The following is a 22,101-nucleotide window of genomic DNA, read 5'->3' on the forward strand; positions in this document are numbered from 1 at the left end:
TAAATTCAATAGATGTCGATAAGGCAAAGCTGTAGGTGAGAGAGCAGGTAATTATAGGGATCTCATGTAACAATTAAGTCATAACACAGTTAACATCAAGACAGATACATACACGACAGTTACCAGGAGCATTGTTGATGCAGGCCAGCTTTTAAAAAGTGCAAGTAACCTTCAGATAACACACAGCTACCCAGGTCAAGAGCATGAACCACCCTTCAGTATCCCCAAACATGCCATGGGCCCTTCTGTAACAAAAGTATGGGTTTCTTAGACGAATTGAGTTTGAAGTGGGTAGAAAAAAAAAAAAAAAAAAAGATGCTGATGTGTTTCTGATCATTCGCCCTGGCTTCAGGGTGAAGAGGAAAAACTGATTATTTGCCATGTTCATTGGGGAGGGGGAAAAAAAAGGCAGAGGAAAGCAATGGCAAAAACAGGTCTATTAACGTCTATCTTAGAATTAACATGGAGTAGGATTTAACACATTTATCAGAAAAATCATCACAGTTGGTCTGCAGTCATACACTATGTCTTAAAGTGGGCAAACTCAGGCTTCCTTTTCCCATTCATAGTTTCACTACTAACAGCTTTTTCTTGTGTAAGGACATTCTTCAGGCAGCCGTGCTGCTGGGTGGAACACCTCACTCAACTGAGGTCTAGTTGGAACAGCAAAACTATGATCAAAACCTACTGTATGACATTAGAGCTTTGCCAGGCAAACATAATGGAAAGACCAAGCCCAATGCACGCTTTAATGAGCATCTCTGCTTTGCCAGAATTAAAAAACCTCTGCCTCTTCATGGGAATGCCTAATTTTACTGAAGTAAGGCTATGAATTTGCTGTGAGCCAGGGACCAAAGCACTAGAGCACATCGAAGAGGCTACTCGGCTCCTTTCCTTTCACATTCTCTAAACTCTTCCAGATTTATAAGCAATTGAGGCGTTGCTATTTGAAGTTCTTGGCTGATGAGCTTTAATGGAGTACTGCATGCAGCTCTGGAGTCCTCAGCACAAGAAAGACATGGATCTGTTGGAACAGGTCCATTGGAGGGCCACGAAGATGATCCGAGGGCTGGAGCCCCTCTGCTGCGAGGACAGGCTGAGAGAGTTGGGGATGTTCAGCCTGGAGAAGAGAAGGCTCCGAGGAGACCTTATAGCGGCCTTCCAGTACTTAAAGGGGGCCTACAGGAAGGATGGGGAGGGACTCTTTGTCAGGGAGTGTAATGATAGGACAAGGGGTAATGGCTTTAAACTGAAAGAGGGAAGATTTAAATTAGATATTAGGAAGAAATTCTTTACTGTGAGGATGGTGAGGCACTGGAACAGGTTGTCCAGAGAAGCTGTGGCTGTCCCATCCCTGGAGGGGTTCAAGACCAGGCTGTATGTGGCTGGGAGCAACCTGGTCTAGTGGGAGGTGTCCCTGCCCAGGGCAGGGGGGTTGGAATGAGATGATCTTTAAAGTCCGTTCCAACCCAAACCATTATATGATTCTATAATGGTCTGTAGGCAGCTAGACCAAGATAACCAGGCTACATCCTTCAAATATGAGCAACCACAAAGCATTACTCCTCACACCATCATCCCATCTGAACTCATCAGCACACATTACATATTGGTCAATCAGTGCGAGGACAGTGCCCAAGGCACCTGGCACAGCAAACAGATACTGGAAGAGGAGATTATACACGGACAACAGAGAGCAAGCAGTGCTAGTAATATTAAACAAGGTTATTGTGATTTAGGACTTTTACATGGCGTTACTTTAAGTGAATACATTTAAGTCATCAGACACCTTCAGTTCCTTCACACTATCACTTCTCCTAAACACCACTCTCTGTAACAGTATGATTTGAAACAAAAATCTAAGTGATTCCTTTGGTTTCTTTAGAGCTTCTTGGATTGCTCATACCACGAGCAGCCCAAGAGCTTTTTAGGGGTAGCTGTACCCCATCCAAATCACATCTCACATAGCATGGCTCTGCTGGCTATTGCCAGAGGTAAAACTGCTGAGGCCAACAGCACCAGGTCACCCAAGGGCTTGGTCTCACATCCCTAATGGAGTTCTGAGACCTCCTGGAAACACTTATTTCCTACTGGGAACTACTACTTATAGCACCCACCTTCCCAAATGCATCTTGAGGCTGTTAGCTATGTAACATAGGGTTACGCAGGTCAAAGCCAAGGTTTGCTGACCATCCTGAACGTCTTTCGGAGCTCTGCTGTCACATTATACAGCACAGTCTAAGTTTCCTACTTCAATAGTTTCCAGCCTGCTTCCATCCAAAAGTCTGGAACATTTTCTTTCCAGACATAAGAAAGCCTTACCCAAAGCTAAAACTTACAGGTAAAGAGTAATAACTGAGTGACATTTCCCTTTCCCTCCCCTTCATCTAATTTTATACTGGAAGAACATTTTTAATTTAGTCTGGTATGTGATTAAGAAAGAAATTCTACAAGTCTTCACATCACACCATGCAGGTTGCAAAATCTGGCTGCTGAAAAGTGGTTTACTCTTTGAAAAAGATTTATGAAACTGATAAATCATTAATGACGATTCGCCACGTCATTCCTCACAGCGATCCTCAGCTAACAACCTCCAAATTTTATAACGGCTTCAAGTTCTTCTGCCCGTGCCCAAGTATAAGGAACAAACGTCTATTCAGGATGACTTCTCAAACCAGTACATACCTTAGGATACTTCAATTTGGTGACTCTATATCTAAAGGTATATTCCTAACCTATAAAGACTGACACACAGAACAATTCAACCATCAAGTCTATTTTAAATAAGAAAAGGTTTTCTTTTTAAGCTAAACATCATTCAGGCCTTTCTTACAATATAAAAACATCCCACAGTTAAACTTGGCTGCCTTGATGCCAAATAGTGTCACTTACATTGAGTTAACCAGTATCAGTAACTTTTCTTTCTTGCAATCCCAGTATGTTCACTGTTGTTCCGAGAAGTTTAAAATGGTAACAGTAATATCACAACCACAGCTGAAGTTAAGCCTTCCAAGATTAAAATTTTAGGGACTTCATGTCACAAAAAGCAGCAACTATCAACAGAAATCTCCTGTCCCCAGCCAAAAAAGTCCCCACAGCACCCACATGGAAATCTTTGGTCATCCAACAACGGGAGTCCAAACTAAGCCATAATAACATCAGCACTGAAATTTTGTCCATCATTTCTGCCCACAGAAGACAGACTTTGGTGGAGGCAATTATGATTGCACCGATGAATGGAGATCAGCAAGTTCGGGCCATAAATCTGGACTAAAATTTATGTATAAGGAATGGAGAGAAATTTCAACATTAATTGACCTCATATTGTTTCCATTTCTAGTCTGAATGCAAGTACAATGCCACAGCCTAAAGTTAGCACAATTTGTGCTTTGAGTACAATCCGGCTGAGTTTAGTAATCGACAGCGATGAGCCAACTGATGCCATAATCTATGTTCTATCAGCCAACATAGGATTCCTCCTAGATTGTTCAAGAAGGGTTTTTTTTGGTTTATGATTTATTATTAAAATTAGCACTTCTATAGCACTTTAAGAGCTAATTCAGGGCTTCAAGAGGCCACTGGCCTGCTACCAAATTTCCTTCGGCAGTCAGGAAAGCCAAGCCAGTTACAGCAGAAACTCAAGCCTTTTTAAAGAGATAATTTAGCCAACAGTGTCGTCATCCTGTGTCTGCAGGCTGCTCTGGTGTCTCTGCAGCAGCTCACAGCCATTGTCAGCCAACAGCGGAGTAATACGAACGTTAAGCGTGACAGATTTACTGCTGTTGCTTGGGGCCCTGAGAGCTGCCGTGCAATTGTCCAGCATCAGGTGAGTTCCACGCTGCTGCCTGGGAAAGAACTGGAAAGCAAAACAGACATTAAAATTCCTTACCGCCTTAATATAGTTTGGAGGTGGAGATCCACAAAGGTGCTGTTCTACTTCCATTCCCATATCACCTGCTTTCTGAGATGAGGGAGACTAAGAGGAAACAAAATACTTTCCCTTCCTTTGGAAGTTTAAGAGACAATGGGACAGATACAAAAAAAATTAGCCATGTACGGTAAGCAAAGACCACTAAAAGCTGCATCCCTAATCAATCTACAAAGAGCCAGCAGGGAAAATTTCAACATCTCTTCTCTTCAATTGATAGTTCCCAAGTTGCTGAAATATGGGATATTTGGGTTGTCTCTTCAAGGCTTTTCTAGTCTGACGTAAATTTGTTCCCTCTTTATCCCCCCAGAAAGCCCTACCTTCTATCTTGGCTGTGAGATTTGAAACAACTCTAGCATACTATGTCCTATTGATCAAGTCCACCTGGGTACTGACTTGGAGGGAAAAAAAGATTGCCAAGTTTTTGTCTTCTTCACCACGACATGATTTCTTTGCCATAACATCCTTGCCTTGTCTGCAAGATCAAGCGGTTTTCCTCACTTCCCCAAGACCACACAATCCAGACGTCCAACATAACTTGACTTCACACTATGGGAACGTGCTGTAACAACGTATTTGCTCTCTTTCAGCGTGCAGTACGTTTGAGGCGATGTTTGAAGGTTCAGCTGAAGCTCTTTCCTTTAAGACACGCTGCAGTATCCTGCAACTGAGGTATCCCTCTTGGTCATGAATTAGTCTAGTGATTTAGTAGTTTATACAGCAAGTTCATTCCTGGCTGCAATCTTTAAAAAAACCTGAAAGCTGGAGTGTAGTGACAGTTGTGCCTATTAAGCTAACATATGCTTATATTTACATTAATGAAAGAGTCTCAGCTTTATTAGACATTTGATACATGATTTTGTAGTTCTATCATACACTCCAAATATCTATTCGCTTCTATCAGACACATCTGGATTTTTCATGTACGGAATTTTAAGCCATAAATACATCAATTGATTACAGCAGTCAAATAATACAGCTACTTCTCACAAGAGAAATAAATGCCTACAGTCTTATTTGCCAGAACAACCTTAGTTTACAATGAGACTAAATTTAAACTAAGAATTACTACCAGGGATTTAGAAAACAGAACAGAACACTTCTGGCAATAAGTGAGATGTAGGATCCTGGAAGTAAAATACCCAAACCTATTATTAAAGAAAAAATAATCCAAGACTTTCCTATTAAATTCCAAAAAAAAATGGAATGCATACTACCTTATAACAGTCCAGAAATTAGATTATGGAGAGTGCCAGCCAGCTATAACATATATTTTACATAGCCCCTTAAACCATCATTTGCTACATCTGCTTTCCCACAAGAAAAATTTTTCTAATTTATAATCATATACTCCCTTTCCCAATTTCCTCAGAAACCTATACCTACAATTTGTCAAAAGCAGATGTAGGGCGAGAGAAGACAGTAGGGAGTAAGAAAAGAATAAAATGCAAGTCTGACTTGTTCATTTATGGCATTAAACCTCTACCAGAGCCAGCGCTGTAAGAAACTCAAACAGGACAGTGCTGTTGAAGCACAGACACTTTCCATCATTCTTTCAAACAGTTTTAATTTGAGTCTTATAACACACAAATTACGTTTTTGAGTAATCAAGTCCATGCGGACACTGCAACACTGGATGCTTCGAGCTATTTGCAAATGGGGAAAAAAAAACCCAACAGGTCTATCGGACTGGCAGCAGGGGAGGTCCTGGCCTCCAGCATGAGGAGCATCTAAAGAAGCCGGCTAGTATATAGGTCACCTTCACAGGGCATCAACAGAAGAGAGTCTTGATGTGAAGCACAAACAATTTTTTTCCGGAAATTAAGTCACAAAACCTGAGATGTCTCTAGTCCCCTTATTCATAGAATGGTTTAGGTTGGAAGGAACCTTAAAGATCATCTAACTCCAACCCCCTGCCCTGGCCAGGGACAACTCCAATTCAAAGATTTGACTGTGATGCATGGCAAGGGATTTATGGCTTGATTTTTTTTATTCGAAGAACAAACATATTTGTGGCAAATAAAAAAGGATATTTCTTTTTGTTCTTTATACTGGTGCTTATCAGTTTGTGATTACAGAAACCTTGCCGCCAGGACAACAGACACAATCACATTCAAGATGTTGTATATAGCAGAAAGGTAAGTTATATGCAAATACGAATTTCTGAAGGGCATAAATATGTAAAGGTGACTCCTACCACGACAGTGACACTGGTATAATCCAACAGCCTTTTGCTGACGTGTAACTTGCCAACAGATCTTAAGATTCATTTCTTGCTCTGAGACAGTGAGCGAGGCTAAGACTGGAGCTCACCACACAAGTGAAAAGGGAGATGCATAAATTCGGGTTGAATGGGTTACAGGCTCCACCCAAAAAGGGAAACCGCTGCTCTCAAGTTGATTGTGTTCTTCCACTGGCAGTCCACACAACCGATAAGGTGTTTGTGACAACTGAGTCTTACCCACCGGAGGGAGGAGGAGGAGAAACATCAGTCAATATTCAGGTGACTCATTTTTTCGAGCTGCACACCACTGCACTTTTTCCTGGAAGCCATCCCCAAACTCAAATCAAAGTTTACTTCCAAGGGAAGGTGCAATTCTGCAGCTGAAGTAGAGAAGAGAGATCTCCCACCAGGCAAAAGGCTGGTCATTAAGGCTCACAGGAGTATTCCGCAGCTTCTCAGTCATATATACCTTCCCCACCCTGCCCTGCTTGGAATTCTCATAGAATTGCCTAGGTTGGAAGGGACCTTTCAGATCATCGAGTCCAACCATCAACCTAACACTGACAAAAACCATCACTAAACCATATCCCTAAGCACCATGCCTGTCTATCTTTTAAATCCCTCCAGGGATTGTGACTCCACCACTGCCCTGGGCAGCACGTTCCAATGCTTGACAACCCTTTCGGGGAAGAAATTTTTCCTAATATCCATCCTAAACCTCCCCTGGCACAACTTGAGGCTGTTTCCTCTTGTCCCATTGCCCGCTCCTTGGGAGAAGAGCCCGACCCCCCCTGGCTACCCCCTCCTTTCAGGGGGTTGTAGAGAGCGAGAAGGTCCCCCCTCAGCCTCCTTTTCTCCAGGCTGAACACCCCCAGCTCCCTCAGCTGCTCCTCACCAGACTTGTGCTCCAGACCCCTCACCACCTCCGGTGCCCTTCTCTGGACACGCTCCAGCACCTCAATGGCTTTTTGTGTGGTGAGGGGCCCAAAACTGGACACAGCACTCGAGGTGGGGCCTCACCAGTGCCCAGTACAGGGGGACCATCACTGCTCTAGTCCTACTCAACTCACTGCTCCACGTTCACTATAATCTTTGCCCAGGCTGAAAGATAAAGCAATTAGCTGTATCGTTCTTATAACCATATCCAGGACAAAGTCCTAACAAAAATAAACAGGAGCACCAATGCCATTGCTCACAAAATCCTCCTTCTCGAACACTTGCAGGTAACTGTTAGAAAGTCATTTAGTTAAGTGACACGCTCTGTTTTTCATCAAATCTAATAAAGCCAGAAATACGAGAAGGAGTGGGTCATGACTTCTAATCTAATTGAATATTGCTTCACTGATATGGGCTTTTACATGCCGTCACAAATAAAGAAGAACGCTATTTTTGAAGTTCTGCACAGTTCTGTGTAATCGCTCTCTTAACAGTGCTCTGAAACCAAATCTGATCAAGAACTAGCAACATGCCTATCACACTTACGCTAAAAAACTGCCACTGTAGCGGTGTTTTATTCCATATGGCATATTAGGAAAGCCAAAGATAAGAGTAGCAGCAGAAGACTACTAACCCTGCGGCTAAGTTAACATACAAAAAAACCCCACCTCTCTCATGCTTCATGGACTGTTTCAACTTGCTATGACCCATGCCCCTCTCTTCTACAGATTTTGGCAAAAGTCAGGTTTGTAAATTGACTCCTCTGATGATTGATTAGCATCAGTTTCCATATAGCTTAGCACCACACAAGTTCAATGCCTGGGAACAGAATTGTCTGAAAGTTTGATTCCATAGATCAAAATCTCTAAGGAACCCCTCAAAAAAAAAAAAAATTCAGATCCCAGTTTCCATTCTCCATCCCTGCTTCCCAGGAAGACACCACCTCACAATTCCAACCCACATGGTTTTTAGGCCAAGAGAGATGACACTTGTTATACCGCTCATCCATTTCAGTACTGCTTACTGAAGTATACAGAAGCACTCAAGAGGTCCGATTACAGTTCATATTTATTTATCCTGGCCTTAGGCCACCTGGGTTTTCATGTCCAAAGCCAAGGGGATGCCTGCCTTGTCTTGGCTGCCTATACAGTATGGAGAGCCAAGTCTTCCAGGTGGAAATCTTTCCCAGTTAGAAACATCAAGCCTGGCCATCACAGAAAAACAACGACACTTATCACTAGCAAAGGGAAGTTTTAGCAGAGGAACTTACTGATTTTACAAGTCGGGCTAAGAAGAACCCTGCTACTCATTCCACACTTGAGACTGCATATTTCCACATCTGCTGGGAGAGGGCGATGGCAGCAGCAGCAGCAACATTAAAGTCTGAAAGTCTGTGACACGATCCAGCAATTTGATTGCTAAGATACTCACAGGGAAAGCTAGAACAAGGCACTGGAAAAGCATCAGGGTATCAGTGGGAGACTTTTTCTGCCACACACTCGCCACCTTCACAGGACGTGGCGCTGTTCCTACTGCATGAACATCCATAACTACCGCATTTACAAAGGTTTTGGACACGGCTATGACTTGGGATCCTTCTCTGAGGAAAGAACAGCAAAGGAAAAAGCTAGAAACAAAAGACTTAACTGTCGGTGCATATTTTACAATGAGAAGAAGTCTTTCATACCTCTCCTTATCTCTAAATACGCACCTACCAGCATCCTAAAAGGAATAGGGTAGCAAAGAGCAACTCTCTATTTCCATGCAGTCAGAACCGCAGACGCTGGGGGCAGAATCCTACCTATTCCAGTCTTTTGGGTTCACATCTTTCACGGAGATGAGGGTGGAAGTAGAGGAACTTCAAGGAACGTTCCAAAGACAGTACAGCTTTGTGTGGTTCACCTCTGGGCTTGTTAGCAGATGCTGCACAACCCCGCAAAGTTAGAGCGTCACTGGTAGCAGGTTTTCTTCCTGCTTTCCCTCCTTTTCACCTCACCAAAGGTTTGGAAGCCTCAAGTTTGGAATTGCTGCTTATAGCAACTATACAGTAGCAAAGTCTGACTGACCTATTGGCTGTCAAGACAGGACGCTCCAGAATTGTTCAAGGCTGACTTGTCTCGGGCTTCTCCATAGCTGTAACCAGGTTAATGTACCCCTGAGATACACCTTAGCACAAAGCAGTTTAAGGCCATGAAGACCTTGCTCACTCCATCATTCCCCACTCAAAGAGCTTATGAAAAAGAGAGTTCATAAACGCTCTTCAAGTTTAGCATAATTTCCATGTGTTAAAAATAGCTACCCAAAGGCAGTTACTACATTTCGCGTGTGCAGTTCCACTGACTCTGTAGTCTCAGAAACTACTCCGCGCTACTCATGAGATTTTCAACACTACAACTGCTTACTTTGACCACGCACTTCTGTCTCTATTTCTACTTTCAGAGATCAACTTGTGGACGCTCTATTCGTTCAATAAGACTGCTAATAAAGATGGAAGAATTTAAACACACGAGTAATGTATTCATTAAAAAGCTTTTTTCCTAAGATAGGTAGAGCTAAAAAAAAGCCAATTCAATATTGCGACCCCACATTTCAGTCTTGGTTACTTAAGATAGTCAATTTTACCAAAATCTCAAAGTTTCAGATCGCAGACAAATGCCACCTACATTTGTATTCTTTAGTATCTCTTCAGTGATAAGACATGCACTCTCCACCCAGAAACCCCCCCGCAGCCTGGGCTGTATCCCCAGCAGCGTGGGCAGCAGGGCGAGGGGGGGGATTCTGCCCCTCTGCTCTGCTCGGGGGAGACCCCCCTGCAGTGCTGCCTCCAGCTCTGGGGCCTCAGCACAGGAGAGACATGGAGCTGTTGGAGCGGGGCCAGAGGAGGCCCCGGAGATGCTGGGAGGGCTGGAGCCCCTCTGCTGGGAGGACAGGCTGAGAGAGTTGGGGGGGTTCAGCCTGGAGAAGAGAAGGCTCCAGGGAGACCTTGGAGCCCCTTCCAGTCCCTCAAGGGGCTCCAGGAAAGCTGGGGAGGGACTCTGGATGAGGGAGGGGAGCCATGGGACGAGGGGGAAGGGTTTTACACTGAAAGAGGGGAGATTGAGATGAGATATTAGGCAGAAATTCTTGGCTGTGAGGGTGGTGAGCCCCTGGCCCAGGTTGCCCAGAGAAGCTGTGGCTGCCCCATCCCTGGAGGGGTTCAAGGCCACGTTGTACGGGGCTTGGAGGTACCTGGTCTAGAGCGGGAGGTGTCCCTGCCCAGGGCAGGGGCTTGGAACTGGATGATCTTTAAGGTCCCTTCCAACCCAAACCATTCTATAATTCTATGATTACAAATTGCAAATCCTGAAACAAAGCCTGTCACCTGAAGCATACTCCTGGCCTATGACAGATTATGAAACCCGAAGAAGACGGGCATACTTAAGACACTAGGATTTAAGACAATTTCTAATAATTTATATTTCTACTTGTAATGCATCAACACATCCAGTGTTCAAGAGTGCACTGCAAGCTTTTTGGAGCCCCCAACCTAGAAAGTAGTATTTAGTTGCTGGTTCAGAAGTTAAGCTCTGGACCTTTGCAAAGCAGTGTCTTGTCCCTGGCAATCTTGGGCCATTTCAAGTCACCGAACCATCGCTGTTGTGATGTGGAACACAGGGAAATTGTTCACTTAGTGTTACGACCTGGTTTGAAAAGTCGTATTTACCTGTCCAGGGCACTGCATCCAGATTTATTTGCTTATCACTAGAACTGCAAGAACTTCTTGTGCTTGATGAAGGCGCAGCCTGTGTGGTCTGTGGAGTTGCTCTAGATTTAGAGATTTAATCCACTAGATCAGATGCACACATGGCAGTAGCAGAGGAAGCCCTTTGACACCTAGTAGTATTAGTTAAATCAACTTCAGCCAGGTTAGATATTAGCAATATTACAGCAGTTGCCTGGAGTTGGTCTTGTCCTCATCTCCACCACTCAAATTGTACAAGTATCAACTTTTACTGTTAAAAAAAAATATATTTTTTAAAAAACAAAAATACAATCGAAATTATTTCAATTTGCATTAACTAGCTGGCCAAATAGCACAAATGTACCATCCCATCTGCTGATGGAACAGTTAAACCACAGAGAAAGCAGGTTTGACTGGAGAGATAAAAATACAGGAAGCAAAACTTCAAAGGGGCAGGTTTCACAAATTCTTAGAGCACTTTTTGTCTCCAGGCAGAATTTGGGAGGATTTCAGGTGCTCACATATTTAAAAGCACAAAAGCTATTAGCCAGCCAATTGCTCTAAGTGTCACAATACCATGAAAAGCTGTTGTAGAATACCAGATATTATTTTTTTGTATTTAGGAACTGACATAAAATTTTATCATACAGGATTTTAAGCTCTTTCTTTAGTAATTGACAGCATACCCCATCTTCCCAACACCACTTAATATTGAAAGGACCATTTTTTCAAAGTTTAAAGAAAAGGAAGGATAGAAAACTAAGAGAATACTAAATATAAAATCTATTCCCATTAGTGCTGCAAACGTGCCGAGAGTTTGGTTATGGAGACATGTCCAGAACATGACCTCAGATGTATTTGGCCCATTTTAAGTGTTATGTGAAAGGTGAAACGTGTTACTGTATAACCTATTATTACCAGCTACATAATATTTAGAAAGCCTTTAAGTGACCTCTTTTCAGGAAATCTGACAATATGGCCAAGGGACAAAAAACCCTCAAAATTTTAGCTTTCCAGTTGGGGTGGTTAATTTTTGTTAGTTAGCGTTTTTAAAACAAATGGCTGGAAGAACATTCGTCATTTCCATATGGCATGAATAACTAATTAGCACCACTATGTTTGCCTGAGGATCTTGTCCCCCCCAAAACAAGAAGGTTCACGAGCTACAGAGGTGCTGAGAACTTCCTTGTGTAAAGTACCCTGTCTGGGTACTTAAACTTTTCCTCATGCTTAATTAACTTGTAAATCCATGTAATTAAGCATCTGAGCACATAGGCACTATTTTAATCCAACACTCAAAAAATTCTCTACTGCTCACACAGTCTGGCAATCCTAATTAATTTTTTTTTTTAATCAACATAATTGGAGCCAAGCACGTGCTTTTCATTAAGGCCTATTCACAAGTTTAGAAGTTTTTAACTTCTTCTGAGGAGTAAAAAAAAAAAAAAAATCAGTTTTGACAGCAGACAGAGGTCAACCACATAAATTCTCATTTTGCAGTTTTTCCAAGAGTTAAGAGTTGAACTAGAACCTTCTCTCTCAATTTGATTTTGACACTGCAGAGCTGATCATGGTGGCTATGCCACACCTGGTAGCACGGTACCATCAGAATAACTGGGATGCAGAGACCACCATCCCCAGGACTTGCTTCCCTTTTTGAGAGGTTTAAACCAAGCCAGGACAAGCTGTTCTTCAGATTCACATGCCTCGTGAAAACATTAGGAAACCCCATGCGCAGCTTGTGAATTTTTACTACAGACAAATATCATATCATGAGGAAGTCTTCAAAATGTGGGATTTATGTGGTCAGATGCAAACCTTTATGGTGTAGACACCTGCCTATTCTCTTTATAGCCAATGGACAGCAGCAGGCAGACAGCGATTCATTTCCTCCCAAAGTACATGTCCTGTCAAATGAGTCACAACTCAAATTATACCCGTCTCTCTCTTCTGGCTGTAAGTGGAACATGCGCTCACAAAAGCTATCTTTGGAAAGAGTTCACGGGCTAGTTACTCAAGGCTGGACTCCTGTAGGAGGTGGCAAAGCAGACTGTTTGGTAAAAGGAAAAAAGAAAGAAAAAAAAAAGACACCTCACAAAAAGAGACTAGAGATGATTTTAAAAGAAATAAACACTATCACTAGTCTTTTTGAGCTAGATATCAAAGGTAAGCAGCAGTAGAGAAAGTGTACCTGTAAAAAAGCAGAGTTAATGTGAGAGGGAGGAAAAAGAATTCAGTATTCCACAGAGGATTTTGCCTCAGTTCCTGAAGAGCTTTCCTAGCTAGGAAAGAAACAGGTAAAAATAGCAGCTAAGTATGGTCACAAATTAGATCTTCTAACTCCTGCTGGAACTAGACAAGGCAATATATACTCCTTGATAGGTATGTAGAATCCACTGAAATATAATCAGCAGCAGGGCTGGTACTAAAGACGGGAAAAAAATTGTTCCTTCTAGGACAAAGCAAAAAAAAAAAAAAAAAAGAGGAAGATGTCTTAGCTCTGAGTCCACGCTAAACAGGAACTATTCCCAAGAGCCTAGAAACTGTAAGAGACAGCGTGTGGACTCTCACCTTCCCAAGACCGAGCAAAGTGCACGGCTCCCGTAATCAGGTTTCAAAACAGCATGGGTGAGCACCCAGCAAGGGGAGCTTTATCAAAGCTGACACCTTCATTTTTCATCAGATTTATGACAGACAGACACTTTCAGAAGAAAGACCACAACTCAGATTAGGCAGGGCTCCAGTCAGTCAAGTTCATGACCAGCTGGTATAATAGTGAGTGTTTTTTCTGGACTGTGCTTCATACTACAAAGAAATGCAAATGAAACGTGAAAAAGATGCATGAACAAAGCAATCAGGATGACTGGCACATGTTTTCTTCCCTCTGTTTAACAAAGATTTAATGTTAGGTAGCGTAAGACTGGACTGTGCCAGAACGTAACCAGAACTTGCTAACGCGCCCCCTGGTTGTTTTCCACTAAAAGTACAGAAGACAGACATTTAATAAGCAGCCTTTAGTTTAAATATGCTTTACAGAATCAAGAAACAGCGCATTTAAATTTTAAGAGAGCTTATAAAATAAAGACTTCTGAATAAGCAACCTAGAGCTAACTTTTCCTCCCGCTTTCTTCACTACAAAATACAGAGCTAACACTTCATACAGGCAACACTGACACCTGCTGTTAACTCTATCAAGTGCATTCAACTTTCACAACTGATAAAAACACAAATGCATTTTTCTAAAGACTTTTCAAAGCATATTAAACATTTCCATTTCAAAACTTTCTTTACTAGCATATCTATTGCTATTACTGCAGAACTGAAGTTATCAACCTGTCTTGTAAAGCACCTTTTGAATACAAATTCCTCAACACCCACCTACCAACAGTGTTTAAAACCTTTATTGATTTCCCCACAGCTAACATTCTTGACCAGTTATAATTAAAGCAGATCTGGAAAAGGCCTTCTCGTTTACCTTCATACTAGAATTTCATGTTTTTCGTCACCAGAGACACCTAGGTAACCACCCAAAAGTGCAGTTACCATACCTTCCTTATACTATACATGCGTTGAAGTAACTGAGTCCTGACTACGCAGTGTCTTTATTCTGGATTACAAGGAAGAACTATGCAAAAGGTAAATTCAATTCAGTGGCTCAACATTAAAAAAATAAAAAAAAACAACACAACTCAGACACACACACACACACTTAGGCGTATAGCTGTTTTGTTTCAACTACAGCGTCAAGTTTTGGCAAGTTGTTTATTTTCCGTTGTTCTAATTTATTTAAAGAAATTTTAATTTTGTTAAGGAGAACAGAGCAGGGGCTTTCCGCAGAAGCCCTCTAACAGAGAAGGTCCACGATTTCAACATTCACAAGGCAAGTCCATGGGCTACACAGCCAGCTCTGGTTCAGAGCGCTCAAACGTCCACGTGGCAGAAGCCTAGAGACCACCAAAGAACACACATTGAGGCCCATCTCCTTGCTACCAGCAGCAAAGCAGCACTACTTAAGTATCTCCTTTGCACATTCCAGTCCAAAAAGTGTTTGTTTGGGGGTTTTTTGTTTGGTTGGTTTTGTTTTGTTTTTTGTTTGCCTGTTTTTGTTTTGGTTTTTTGTTTGTTTGTTTGTTTTTTTTAATTTGGAAAGGCTCCTTCCATACTAAAGAAATTACAACAGCTACAAATAATATTCTCAAAAAACCTTACCTAAGCAAAGAGAAGACATCATAAGAGTTACGAACGCAGTTCTGATCCACCTGGAGAAGACTATTCTTCAGGGTACCTGAGTGATCCTTAAAGGCAAAGAAAGAATGTTAATTTGAGAATCAAAAATTTTTTCCATCTTGACTAAAAGCATGCACTTGCGGTGGGATAACAAATGATCTTGTATTTAATGTATTTTAAATCTGTTTTCATAAAGTTTTATGTACGGTAGGTAGAAATAATTTAAGGCAGCAATAACAGCAAGTTCAAGTCTGGCCTACAGCAACACCTCTAAAGATGTTAATGATCTATCACTCTGTGTTCTAGACACAGAGTGTGTTTTCTTGAATTTTATAATCTATTACTGCACAAATTTTATGCACAGAAATACCAACGGATGCAATTTACAGTACTGCCAGTCTGCAGCTTCAGACCTGAGAGCCCATTCAGATGTACAAGACCGTGAGATAAAGCTCTGTTCTTTATCCACATTGTAACACATTTAAAAGGTCAAAGCAACCCTACTTTTGAATATGTGAACAAGTTTCTGGAAGTTACCAAAAAAAAAAAACCCAAAACAAACCCTTATGTCATTCTTAAGAGACCAAAGCATACGTTCCGCACAAGAGGCATCAAAACAGCAGTTCTTCATGCTGCAAAGGCCAGATACTGAGCTTTTCCTTATCAGACATAGTCACACAAATTCCTAGAAACACCACAAACTCGGAACTGTTTCTTCACATGATAAAGCGAATTTTAAGCAGGTCAAACCATTCGGCAGCATTGTCAGAAACTTTATGGATTGTAGGAAAAAAGGCATTTATTTCAGTGTATGATGTAGCCCCAGCTGATCAGCTAGTTTTCCAGCAGTGATACAGATGTACTCCGAGTAGCACAATCCCTGCCTATGTATTCTTTCCTGCCTCAACAGGCTGTTTCTATATAGAAGACGTTGAAATGCAGAGTTACATCTCAGTGTGACCAGCAGAAGGAGGGGGGTGATCGTCCCCCTGTACTCAGCACTGGTGAGGCCACACCTTGAGTATTGTGTCCAGTTCTGGGCACCTCAATACGAGAGAGACACCGAGGTGCTGGAGCGAGTGCAGAGGAGGGCAACGAAGCTGGTGAAGGGCCTGGAGAATAAATCTTATGAGGAGCGATGGAAGGAGCTGGGACTGTTCAGTTTGAGGAAGAGGAGGCTGAGGGGAGACCTCATCACTCTCTACAACTACTTGAAAGGACACTGTAGAGAGGTTGGTGCTGGTCTCTTCTCACAGGTACTTAGCGATAGAACAAGAGGGAATGGGTTCAAGCTGCAGCAGGGTAGGTTTAGGCTGGACATTAGGAAAAAATTCTTCCCAGATGGACATTAGGAAAAAATTCTTCCCAGAAAGAGTGGTCAGACACTGGAACAGGCTGCCCAGGGAGGTGGTGGAGTCACCATCCCTGGAGGTGTTTAAGACTCGTTTAGATGTGGTGTTGGGGGATATGGTGTAAGGGAGAACTTTGTAGAGTGGAGTTGATGGTTGAACTCGATGATCCCAAGGGTCTTTTCCAACCTAAATGATTCTATGATTCTATTCTAACATCTACTGACACAACTGTTAGCCAGGCAGCAGACATTCCTTTCCACCAAAAATACGGTTCCACCTAAATAATCATGAGATCTGTATGCTACATTGTGGTGCTTCTATTGCAATATGATGCTTAGCAGCAGCTCTCTCAGCTCCTCATTTCCATTCTCACGATGTTGGATCCCACATACTGAAATCTATACATATATCCCCTGAAAAAACATCAGAATTAAGACATCTTAAAGCCTGAATGAAGTTAGGATGGTGGAAAACTGAAAACGTACAACTACCACCATCACCATTTTACACCATGGAGTTGATCTTGTTTCAAGAAACACTGCCTTCGGAAAGTATAAAATTTTTTCAGAGATAGAGTGGAGCAACCTAGAATAATATAGCCACATATTTCAGCCTTTTATTTTTCACCTGTACCACAGTGCGTTGAAAGGAAATTCCCGAAGAATCAGGCACCATGTGGTCAATACAAACTGTTCAACTCTGAGGAAACTCGCAGAACGTGCAATGGAAGGGTTTCAGACTTCGCTATTAAAGAAGTTTGCCCTTTGAAAGGGGAGTTTGTCCACTTCTCTGCCACAGCATTTGTTAGATACAGGCACGTGTATTTGCAAACACACAAAAAGGCTTTGCTTGTGCAGAGTGGCCAGGATCTAGCTGCTAAAAATAAAATAAAAAAATGCATATATGGGGAAAGACTCTACCTGCAGTGACGGACACCGCGTGCAGCGGAGAGAAATAGATGCAGCTTTCCAAAGATAAGGGTCTTTCCTGCCTGACGGTTGAAAGAGTAGCTACAATTCAATATCCTTGAAGAATATCCTTCTGTTCCCCTGTACCCCTGACCACAACCAAATGTTTTGAGTTGTGACAGCTGTATAGACTATTTCTGGTTTTCCTTCTTTAAGGAGAGAACAGAAAGCTAGTCATTAACTAAAAGCTATATGTGCTTCCCTAAATACACTTTCTGAAAAGATATCACTGCAAGAGCAAGGGCAAATCTTATCAGTTAGTAGCAGCAAGCATAAAATGGTTGAAAGAAAATTTGAAAGCCAGGAAGGCACTGAGGAAACCAGAGAAGGAGAAACCTGTATTTAAGAAAGCCCCTGGAGCACCCAGAACTGATTTTGTTTAACCTGGATCAAAAGCGATTTTACACACAAGGATGAAGTCTCGGACAAGACCAAGAAGATTCAGAAAACAGCTAAAGGAGGGGGAATCCTTTAAGTAAAACGTGACAGCTTCAAAAAAAATATCTCTGAAGCTGACATCTACCTTATTCAAACATTGGTCCAGTTCAAGCAAATCCAAATAGAGTTTCAGTGTACGATTATGAGAAAAGGTGAAAGAGAGAGGAACAAGTGCTTCAGTGGTCCCATGCCAGAAAGGAAAGAGGAAAATAAACTGGACACAGCTATGATGAAAGCAGCAGAATCCCTCTGAAATCTTCCAGCAAAATTGCTGCACAATTTACTACAAAATAATAAAAAAGCTTGAACAAAAGCAGAAGTCGGAGGTACAATTATGTGAAAGTCAAATGTAGTTAAGAACAAAGCAGCTATATTGGCAGCACACATTTGTAGTTACATTGAGATGAAAAGCTGTAAATGCTCAAGGAGTTACATGAGCACTGTCAGACACCTACCATAAAGCAATAATACCCTTCAGGGCTCAGAAGACACACACAGTGGCTTTTGAAACCTTGTTTCCCAACTTTTTTTTTGCCATGAGCTAAGCATCCATTGCAGCAGGAAAACAACGACTTGAACGAGAATATTACCCAAAGAAAACATTTATTTTTTTGCTGCATAGCAGCAACAGCCAAGTTGCTGCTGGACAAAAGAGATGGAAGAAGGGTAAAATTCCAAATACCTAAATATCGCTAAGGATAAGGATTAAAAGGCTTTCTGACATTCAGCAGAAAAAAAAAAATGAAGTCATTAACAACTCTGAAACCCTGGATATGGTTGTTTTAGTCTGTTAAGACAATAACTGCTATCCTATAATTGCCTTGCTTACCTAGAATTTCTCCACCAGTATTGCTGCTAGAGTTTTCTACTTTGCTCCTTTAGATGACAGGAGCTTCCTACAAAGCAGGTGTTTTCAGCACAACCTGCATTTTGAAGGTAACCTTACGTACAAGTGGGCTTGAAGGTTCTAAAACAGCAGCTAAAGGGCACTACCTAGTGAAACACAGAATCACAGAATGGGAGGGGTTGGAAGGGACCTCTAGAGACCATCCAGTCCAACCTCTCTGTGCCAGAGCAGGGTCACCTATAGCAGGTGGCACAGGAACACGTCCAGGCGGGTCTGGAATGTCTCCAGAGACAGAGACTCCACCACCTCTCTGGGCAGCCTGTGCCAGGGCTCTGCCACCCTCACAGGAAAGAAGTTGCTCCTCATGTTTAGGTGGAACTTCCTATGGTCAAGTTTGTGCCTGTTACCCCTTGTCCTGTCACTGGGCACCACTGAGAAGAGCCTGGCCCCATCCTCCTGACACCCACCCTTTAAGTATTCATAAGCATTGATAAGATCCCCCCTCAGCCGTCTTTTTTCCAGACTGAAGAGACCCAGGGCTCTCAGCCTTTCCTCATCAGAGAGATGCTCCAGTCCCTTCTTCATTTTTGTAGCCCTTTGCTGGACTCTCTCCAGCAGTTCCCTGTCCTTCTGGAACTGGGGAGCCCAGAACTGGCCCCAGTGCTCCAGGTGCGACCTCACCAAGGCAGAGTAGAGGGGGAGGATGACCTCCCTCCACCTGCTGGCCACGCTCTTTTTAATGCACCCCAATATGCCATTGGCCTTCTCGGCCACGAGGGCACATTGTTCATTTGTGGACAACTTGTTGCCCACCAGGACTCCCAGGTCTCTCCCTGCAGAGCTGCTCTCCAGCAGGTCAGCCCCCAACCTGTCCTGGTGCACGGGGCTATTCCTCCCTAGGTGCAGTACCCTACACTTGCCCTTGTTGAATTTCATTAGGTTCCTGTAAGCTTCCTGTGCTTTGATTTTAAATTAAACAATTTAGCAATTTGAATATTCCTATTTGAGAACACTGCTCTTGGTGGTTCCGTTTACCAGGTAGATATTATGAGGGAGATCTCTATTCAATCAATAAATCTACAATGTTCAGCAATAAAAATCATAGTTGGGACAGTGCCTAACGTTCCTGTCCTACTTGAGTTTATTCTGCTACAATAGCGTTCAGGCTCCCATCTCCCTCATCACAGGTAAGTTCACACGACTGAAAAAATGGGAATTTGCCTGTAGCTCTAGATGGCTCAAGTAATGCTCAGAAGTACATCTGCAGTGGGCTTTAAAACTCTGAATTCATGAAATATCACCAGAATGGTTTAGTCAGCCTCCAACAATTTTCTTATTTTGGCTCATAAGTGGTCTTAATTGTCTTATTAAAAGACATTTAATACACTAATAAAATGCACTTTATTCTAAGACTGTATAAATCTACTTTGGCAATTTAATTCATAGGCAAAAGAATTATTAAAGTAATAAGGGGGTTTTTTGAGCAATGCGGGGGGAGGGGATAAAATAATAATTAAAAAAAAGCGTACCATACCTTAACTTTGGTCAGACTAAGATGTGCAAAAATAGAGGATACTTCCAACATTGTCTTTGTGCACAAGGTTTTCATTAGACTTGCAAAATGGTATTTGTAAACATTTGCTTTCATAATGAGGTTTCATAAGTGCCAGCATAAAAAAAACTAAGACTACTATTCCATCCACATATTATCTCAAAAATTGAGGCTTATGACTAAGATGTCTTTAAGTATTACGAGACCTGCCACCACCACAAGAAAAAAAAACACCTCAAGAGATTAGAAAAATATCCATACAACCAAGCAGAAAAGACATTGTATTGCAGTTTCCTGACACGAAAAATCCCTTCCTACAGAAGATTTCAGGTGGCACTTTATAAATAATATTTAGTATAACCAAAGTGTCTGTATAATATTCAGAATATCCCGCATTGACAGGAAAATTATAAAGCAAGACCAACTAAGAGCAGAAATACCCCTTAGGTGCACACAGCTTCTGAAGGTTACAGGAGGAGTTTGCTTGTCCCAACTAGTTTGGCTTAAATGGCAGATAAGATACTTAAATACAGGAGGTACGTGCTATACAGGAAGAGATTTAGGTCAAGGAACTGACAAAGAAAGCAATTGGAAGATATAAAGCAGGGTGACAAAATAAATTTCTAGCTCTTGCAGCCAGAAAGAGCTGAATAAATTATAGGAAAGGACAAAGAAGGAGATTATTTGTGCTCTCCATGGGCTACGACTGTATTTGCAACTTAGCTACAGAACACGTACAAGAACTGAGATGTACTTTTAAATGTTATGAGCTAGGAAGCAAGTCCTGACAACAAACAATCAGGAAAGAGGACAGTGAATCGGCATTGAATTCAAGTCCAGATCATTAATACAGAAATCCTGAAAAACTAGAACTGCATCCTGCCTCAGGAAAACCAAGTTAACAGCACCAGGAAGCACAGTCTGAGCTCCGAACTGAGATACAATCTACAATTTGAAGGATAACCATCAAAACACCAAAGTTCGGAGGCTTGCATCAGCCAGAGAGTTCTGCACACATGGCCACCTTGTCCCTTGCTCCATTCTCCCCACATATGAACAGCTACCTGCATTCCTGACTATAAAGTCATTGCTTCCATTCAAATCCCCACAAGACTGGACTTGCTGGTTGTGGCTAATGCAGAAACTGCAGCTGTGTGTCAAGGAGTCATTTTCTCTCCAGCCAAGGACCCTTACACAACCTATCCTGAACGTGGGTCAGGGCAATCCCAAGCACAAATCCAGGCTGGGTGGAGAATGGATGGAGAGCAGCCCTGAGGAGGACTTGGGGGTGTTGGTGGATGAGAAGCTCAACATGAGCCGTCAATGTGCGCTGGCAGCCCAGAAACGTCCCCGCAGCCTGGGCTGCATCCCCAGCAGCGTGGGCAGCAGGGCGAGGGGGGGGATTCTGCCCCTCTGCTCCGCTCGGGGGAGACCCCCCTGCAGTGCTGCCTCCAGCTCTGGGGCCTCAGCACAGGAGAGACACGGAGCTGCTGGAGCGGGGCCAGAGGAGGCCCCGGAGATGCTGGGAGGGCTGGAGCCCCTCTGCTGGGAGGACGGGCTGAGAGAGTTGGGGGGGTTCAGCCTGGAGAAGAGAAGGCTCCAGGGAGACCTTGGAGCCCCTTCCAGTCCCTCAAGGGGCTCCAGGAAAGCTGGGGAGGGACTCTGGAGCAGCGCCTGTTGCAACAGGTCAAGGGGGAATGGTTTTACACTGAAAAAGGGGAGATTGAGCTGAGATCTCAGGCAGAAATTCTTGGCTGTGAGGGTGGTGAGCCCCTGGCCCAGGTTGCCCAGAGAAGCTGTGGCTGCCCCATCCCCGGAGGGGTTCAAGGCCAGGTTGGACGGGGCTTGGAGCAACCTGGGCTGGTGGGAGGTGTCCCTGCCCAGGGCAGGGGGGTTGGAGCTAGATGA

At 42.8% G+C, this 22,101-nt stretch overlaps 1 protein-coding gene across 2 annotated transcripts in view; it reads right to left on the minus strand.

Annotated features, from left to right (window-relative positions):
* Positions 1-22,101, minus strand: part of UVRAG (UV radiation resistance associated) — a 111,037-nt gene that overhangs the window by 64,904 nt on the left and 24,032 nt on the right. For both annotated transcript variants that reach the window (XM_063327196.1, XM_063327187.1), the window contains one exon: positions 15,019-15,104. In XM_063327196.1, coding sequence (XP_063183266.1) covers positions 15,019-15,104 — 86 coding nt within the window. The remainder of the gene's footprint in view (positions 1-15,018; positions 15,105-22,101) is intronic.

Source organism: Chroicocephalus ridibundus, chromosome 1 (assembly GCF_963924245.1).
Source record: "Chroicocephalus ridibundus chromosome 1, bChrRid1.1, whole genome shotgun sequence".
NCBI classification, from domain to species: domain Eukaryota; kingdom Metazoa; phylum Chordata; class Aves; order Charadriiformes; family Laridae; genus Chroicocephalus; species Chroicocephalus ridibundus.